The sequence below is a fragment of the Triticum aestivum genome, chromosome 4D (assembly GCF_018294505.1).
Source record: "Triticum aestivum cultivar Chinese Spring chromosome 4D, IWGSC CS RefSeq v2.1, whole genome shotgun sequence".
Taxonomy (NCBI): domain Eukaryota; kingdom Viridiplantae; phylum Streptophyta; class Magnoliopsida; order Poales; family Poaceae; genus Triticum; species Triticum aestivum.
The window spans coordinates 479,517,244-479,524,530 of record NC_057805.1 but is presented as its reverse complement, the minus strand read 5'-3'; the positions used below and the strand labels follow the sequence as shown (position 1 = coordinate 479,524,530).

The 7,287-nt window shown below is 49.4% G+C and overlaps 1 protein-coding gene across 1 annotated transcript; it reads left to right on the top strand.

Moving 5' to 3' along the window:
• The first annotated feature begins 2,576 nt into the window (after positions 1–2,576).
• On the top strand, positions 2,577–3,854 carry LOC123100423 (RING-H2 finger protein ATL1-like). The gene has a single exon (XM_044522361.1). It carries the CDS (start codon positions 2,827–2,829, stop codon positions 3,616–3,618), a length of 792 nt encoding a protein of 263 aa, XP_044378296.1. The 5' UTR covers positions 2,577–2,826; the 3' UTR covers positions 3,619–3,854.
• The last annotated feature ends 3,433 nt before the right edge of the window (positions 3,855–7,287 follow it).

The following is a 7,287-nucleotide window of genomic DNA, read 5'->3' as shown; positions in this document are numbered from 1 at the left end:
CCCTAAAATTGTTATTTTCTCCATGGTACCAATTTATTTTTGTGATCCTTTCTAGTTTCCTCGAGTTTGGCTCTGTTTTTTCTGTATTTATTTTACTTTCGTTTTTTTATTTCCTTTTATTTATTCTACTTTTGCTTTTATTTCATTTTTCCTCTTTGTCCTGTCTCTAATTTTTTTTATGTCTTTCTTTTTTATGTTTCCCTCTTTTATTAAGAAATATTATGTAACTAACATAATTTTCTAAACGAAGTTCAAAACATGTCAAACTTTTTTTAGAAAATTCATAAGCATTTAAAAAAAATGATGACACCTACTTTTAAATGTATGATCATTTTTTATAAAATACAAGAACACCTTTTTTAATTATGCAAACAATTTTTTGAATTGTGTTTAAAATTTCATGAATATTTTTTCATTTGCTTTCCTTCTTTTCCTTATTTATTTTTCTTATTAATAATTTGAATAACATAATTTTAGAAATAGAAATAAATATATTTTTACAACTATGGGAGGATTTTTCATATTTATTAAATAATTTATTAAAATACATGAATATTTTAAAAGGTATTGAACGCCATATTTTTAATTATGTGAACCTGGCAAAGCCGATCAAGGAGAGCGACCGACAAAGGCCTGCAGACGCATCTAGGAGCATAAGGCCGCGAGACTCATGGAGCATAAGGCCTGCAGACCATTGATATCTCCTTGGCCTCAATCCTGGCTCCGCATGATTGTGGGTGCAATCTTCAAGGCCCCTGCTAAACGAAGGAACACAATCTATAACTACTAATAAAGGACGGTGCGTTTCTCCAAATTTTTTGTCCATTCATCCGTTAGTGGTAAAAAATTGTTTTGTTTATATATAGAAAAAATTCTTCGTACGTTGTCGCTTGGCTGGGCCTCAACCTGGGCCATGTAAGTCACTCGGTTGGGCCTCCACCTGACACGAGCTCCTCTGACTCGGATGCCAAAAGATAAAATTCATTTATCAATTAATAATCCCACCTCACTTATTTAAACCAAAGTTCACCAATTTATATACACCTATGAGTAATGAGAATCAACAAGTTAAGCCATCAACAGACAGAGGATGCGGTGTGGGTTTCTTTTACTTGAGCGAAACGAAGAAATTAAATTCGCCTGTGTGTGGCTAGGGAAACCAAGAAATTAAATTTGCAGGTGGCTAATAGTATGTGCCAATAAGAGATTTCATGGGAATCTAACCTGAGAAAAAGCATGCGCATGAATTGCTTCAAAGTGAAATAAACTAGCAGACATGAAAAGTATACATGACGCATGCATAATAATCAAAGAGGTGCAAGCATTAACACCCCAGCCTCGATGGACGAAAGCTAGGAGTACATACATGATCCAGTTCGACGACCATTTTGAAAAACCCATCCACTGTCGTTCGAGGCCAAGGCCATCTCACTCGAGAAAAACACTATGGTTGCCGCGCGGCTTCCTTGCGACTTAATAAATCCTTTCGGGGTCCAAACAAACTAACAAATTTATCTTTAAAGTTAATTCTTCCAAAGTTTTTGTTTTTTAACGAGAAAAAGAAGTCTAGATATTGGTGTAGCCTACTCGCCGGCTGCCAAATTTGTCTTTAAAGTAATTCCTTTAGAGTCTAAGAGTTGGATTATCAATTCAATTTCTGATTTTTTGCAAGAAAAATAAGACTACATCTCGGAATCCGCCTACCTGGCATCGTCTGGTGTATAACACGCTGATGAACATTTTGACGGACACGCTAAATTTCTTTCCCGTAGCAATGCACGGGCATTTGTGCTAGTATAAAATAACATAGGTACACGCACTATGTTGCGCATGTATTATGAGACGTTGAGTGCAGAGCGGCGTCGGATCCGCTCCGCTTCTAGGCAAAATTGGTTTAGGGTAGTTATGATTGCCCCACTCTTACTTGGTTCAATTTGAACTAATCCTATATTTATGCGGGACGCCCGCTCTCATCCCTAATGATGAGGTCTTGGTCTCACTCAACAGGCGGCAGTTGAAGAAAACCGGTCGGTCCCCCTTGATGGGCCCAGCCCAGCAGCCAGCGTAATGTAACGTATGTGAGTGATGTACCGCTACTGTGCAGTGCAGGTGGCGTAAATGGCCGCGGTGCCTCCCGAAGAGGGAGCCCGTATAACGTACGAACCTTCCCTCCCTCGCTCCTCTGTTTCCATCTCGCCCATTTCCCAGTCCATCGGTCAGTGTAACAGTTGAGCTCGTCCTGTGTCCGTCCCAGGGGAATTTGACCTCCACTAAGCACATGCAGTCACTGTGCGGCTGCGTGCGCATGGGTCGAAATTAATCACAACGTCGAAAGCACGGGATCTTTTTCCTGCGCCTGATTGTCAACCCGAAAAACAACTCCCTTGGACAAATTGGTCACGCGACCTCTGCCTCTCTTTGTATTGGCTAGTGGTTGCCCGTGCACGTACCGCATACGGCGCGTACGGCACTTGTGCTGTGCAAAATGTGCTCCTTTCTTCTTCACCTACTCAACTGCCGCCCATATAGACGCGAGACTGCAAGGGCCGCCCGTGCCTCAAATACGTACCGGGTCGTGCGATCGCGAGCGTTCAACCTCGACCCCGTGCATCCCCAGGCAAGCACCACACCTCTGTAGCGGAACCTCACGCTTCGCTCGCTCGCGGCACCGTGCTGTTGCGCCATCGGTTGTCTGTCAGTACTCGGTGCAGAGAGCCGCTCCACGTCTCCCTCGGCCTTCTCTTTCCGCCTTTAACTGTATCCGTCCGACCGGATAGCGAGGCCGGGCGAGAGCGCGCGCAAGCCAGCCAGCCAGCTACCTACAAGATGAGCTCGGCATCGCCATTCCCGCCACCCTCGCCGCCGCCGCCGTCGTCGTCGAGCGCGAGCGTCCCGATGGTGGTGATCACCGTGGTGGGGATACTCGCGGCGTTCGCGCTGCTGGCGGGCTACTACGCGTTCGTCACCAGGTGCCAGCCGCTCCGCGCGCTGCTCTCGCGCGGCGGCCCGGCGACGGTGAGCCCCGGCGCCGCCCCGCTGGCGGCGGCCGAGGAGAAGCGGGGCCTCGGGCTGCCGCTCATCCGCATGCTCCCCGTCGTCAGGTTCACGGCGGCGGAGGACGCGATGGCGCCGAGGATCTCCGTGTCGGAGTGCGCCGTGTGCCTGAGCGACTTCGCGGAGCGGGAGCGCGTCCGGCTGCTGCCCGGCTGCTCCCACGCCTTCCACATCGACTGCATCGACACCTGGCTGCAGGGCAGCGCCCGGTGCCCCTTCTGCCGGAGGGACGTCACCCTGCCGGCCCCGCACCCGCACTACCATCGGCCGCCGCCGGCCTTTTGCCGTCGGGACGAGCAGCTCCCGACCAGCGGCAACGACGACGGCGGCGGCGGCGGCAGCATCGTGATCGAGGTCAGAGGGGAGCGCGAGACCTGGTCCGACGGCAGGAGGGGCCGGAAGAAGAAGGCGGAGAGCGTGGGCGACGAGGCCGTGGGCACGAGGAAGAACGAGGAGTTCGCGGCGGTGCAGCCGATGCGGCGGTCGCTCTCCATGGACTCGTGCGACGCCAAGCAGCGGCAGCTCTACGTGTCCGTCGTCCGGGAGTTCCTCGAGCAGAGCTAGGCGAGTGCCACAGTATGACAGTAGTACATTCATACCATTCTTTCTTCGATTCGATCGATCGATTGTACATTGGCCTTCGTACGTTGCTGTAGCGGTGGTAGGCCTACGTACGTACGTACGTAAATCCGCTCCTCGACCGCGTCTAGATGCATGGCATGGCGGTCGACTCTAATTTTTTTGTAGGCAGTCCATATGTACGCTGGCAATTAAGCAAGTAGTAGTAAGTTGTAGTAGAAGCAGCACCGGAGCATTTTTCGCAACAGAGTGCAGACTTTTCGCGGGAGCTCGGTATTTCTAAAAGAACAAAAGGCATATTTAAAAGTTTCCAAAAAAACCATGGAAACATATATGTGTTATGCACGAACATGTGAAATTTCGATTAAAAATATTGTGATTTGTAGGCTGTACCAAAAAAACAAAATTCGGGCCAACAACAAAAATAAAGGGCCCATTTTGAAAATATGTATTTGTCTTTTTTTGTACGCCAGGTGTGAAAGTATAATGCTGTGAAATTTTGCACATGCGTAGTATACATGTGTTCACAAAAAAATCGAATTTTTTCCGCTGTCGAAATTTGAATTTTGAAAGCGAGCTCCCTATAGCTCGAGCGCAGTTGGCATTTTTCGCAACGATGCATGACTATTCACGGGGGAGAAACAACGGATGATAGTATCTACATACTACTGTAGCATCCTAGCTATGTTGGGTGTGGTTGTGCGGCGTACGTACGTGTTGTGGCCGGTGGACAGCCGAGCCGTGCGCGCTAGCTTGCTAGGCGCGGCGTTGTTTGCACGTCTCTTTCGTATGGATCTTGCGTTTTACAGTTGGAGGGTGGATGGATGGATCGATCGCATGCCTCTCCCTCCGTGTGGGACCTTAATTAGCCCATGATACATAACCCAGCCGTCTTCTTCAAGATTCTGTCACCGACGTGAATCAACTTGTAGTTGGGATGGTTACGTAGACAGTGGTATTCACAGCCTATCAGGATTCAAATCCTGGTGCTCGTATTTATGCTGGATTTATTTGCGGCGATACGTTTTCAGTGAAAAGAGACGTTCCCGTCGATTACGAGGCGCCTATAGTGATTTTGTATAATTTAAAGATGATATGCCGGCTCAGTCTTTTGAAGGTGCTCATAGATGTAGGGTGTGCGTATGTGCGTTCCTAGCTAGGGGTGAGTGTATGCGCGTTTATATTAGCGCTTGCGTCTGTATTGTATTAAAATTCAGTATGCATATGTCCAGAAATTCATTTGATGGTGTGCGATATACAGTATAAAACAAACGTTTCGCCAGTGAAATTGGAGCCTAAGATTCAGTACAAACCATGATGGACGGGCGGAGTAAAATTTGTCTGCAGGCACATCACTGACACCGAGGTCAGTACCAATACATATGCACGGCCGGCCGGGTGGTTAAGGCGCGGATTGGACGTCTCCGGCCGGGGAGCCGCGGCGCACGCTGCCTAGCTAGCTAGCCTATGCACGCCACGTACAGTGGTACGCCTGCACGTAGTACAGGGGCATAAAAGGTGGTGGCGCCTGGGACGAGAAAGGGTTTTTGTTTTTGTATCAGGCCATCATGCTGGCGGTGGCATGCATCCGTCCGTCGATCGTGCGTGCGTGCGTGCGTGCGTGCGCTGGCTTGATTGCATGGCATGGCAGGCAGCTTTGTATACGGACGAACGGACGGACAGCGCGACGGGTTCGTGTCCAATCCATCACCATGCACAGACACGCTAGAGCGGGAAGCTAGCGAGCTAGCTAGCTACCTCGCCGGCCCCGGCCCCGGCCGGCCGGCCGTGCCGTGCCCTGTGGCGGGCGTGCGCCACCTGCCATGCATGCATCACGCATGTGCCGCTGCCGGGCGGCGCGTACGCCCAAAATGGCGGGCAGCTCCAACGACAACCGCACGTACGCGCGGCCCCTCGCTATGCAACAGTTTTTTCTGCTTGTGTGCGGGTGCGGCCTCTTTGGGAGCTTCAACTTCAACTAAACCATTTATACAAAAACATGTATCAAAAAGTAAGGGCATAATGTGCGTGCGCATCTTCATAGAGATGAGTGTATGCGCGTATGATGAGCATCTGCATCTGCTCGTGTTAAAAAAACAAACTAAAACACGTGTCGGTCCATGAAAAAACATGCGTCTGGCACTTTTTATGAAACACGGTAGCTACATGTAGGTTGAACTGAATTTGCAATTTGGATAAGCGAAATTTTGTGTGAGGAAGAAGAGAAAAGGACGGTCATTTGATCTTAAACTAACGACCCTCAGCTCTGTGAAATGGCAGCGAAAGGTCAATGCTATTTTAGTACTCTAGTTAGTTATGTAAAGTAAACCTTTTACGGGTGATATCACGCGGGCGCACGATGGAGCCGAGTCGGGCTAGCTCTATAGCTGGGGTAGATTCGGTTATCTGGTCCGTCCGGCACATCAGTACGTATAAGGGTGTCATAATCATATGTATAGAGTGGGGGGCTGCTAATGGAGGGTGAGATGTCAACGTTGCGGCGTGCTTTCGGGCACCGGACACCACACTCCGGCCAGCGGTGCCTCCCTCCTCTCTCATAGCCGGCCAGCCCTAGCCCCCATGCATGGCCATGGGGGACCAAGGAAACCTACCCGGTCGAATAATTGGGAAATGGCATCTCGCCTCGCCTCCATGTATCGACGATGATACTGATACAACGCCCCGGCCGTGCGGTGCGAATGGACGGGCACGGATGTAAGCCCGACGGCGGGGAAAACGTTGGGCCTGCACGTTTTGGATGTTGTGACCGGAACCACCACCTATTCGGAGGACGGTGGGTGGGGGTAGGGCGGCCGCCCTTTCGGCTGCTGGAACTGCAGCTAGGCAAAATGGTTTGGAAGGCTTGGGCCTCCCAAAAGTCAAGTTCTTTGCTTGGTTGGCGCTACAAAACAGAATTTGGACTGCCGATCGTTTGGCAAAACGTGGGTGGTCCAAGTGTGGTCTCTGCCCTCTCTGCATGAGAGTGCAGGAATGTGGGCCTCACCTCTTCTACAAATGCCGCTACACATGAAGGCTTTGGTCTTTGATCATTGACAAATACCATATTCTCGGTCTTCACACCAACGGTTGGCCCCTGTTCGACTTAGTTGAGGCTTGGTGGGCAAGTACCTGCGACAACGCCAACGCCAAACCGCCAAGCTAAGGCGTCCCTCACCATGCTTGTTTCGTGGACTGTCTAGAACGAGCGTAACGCAAGGGTCTTCAAGCACAAGAGCGCTCCTCCAACTATTTTGCTTGCCTTCATAGAGACCGAGGCCAACCTTTGGGTCATCGCCGGTGCCAAAAAATTAGGGTCCATTATTTCGCGAGAGTGATCTCATGCCGTGTATTGAGTGACTTGTAACAAACTCTATTCTCTCTTATTTAATGGATGAGGCAAAGCTTTTGCCTCCGTTTCAAAAAAAAAAGTTTCCTTTCACGTGCTACTTTACCTTCACTCCAGGGGTTCCTGGGAGCCGTGGATTCATCGATTTTTCTCTATCTTCCCGAGTAAACAGAGGAAATCTAGGCTGCGTTCGTTGAGATCTTGTATGGAGTATCAGTTTGTTACCCGCAAAAAAAACTCTGTTTGATTTTATTTTTTTAGAAGATCTCTGCTTGATGTATATATCGTGTGCAGGCGCGTCAGATCCG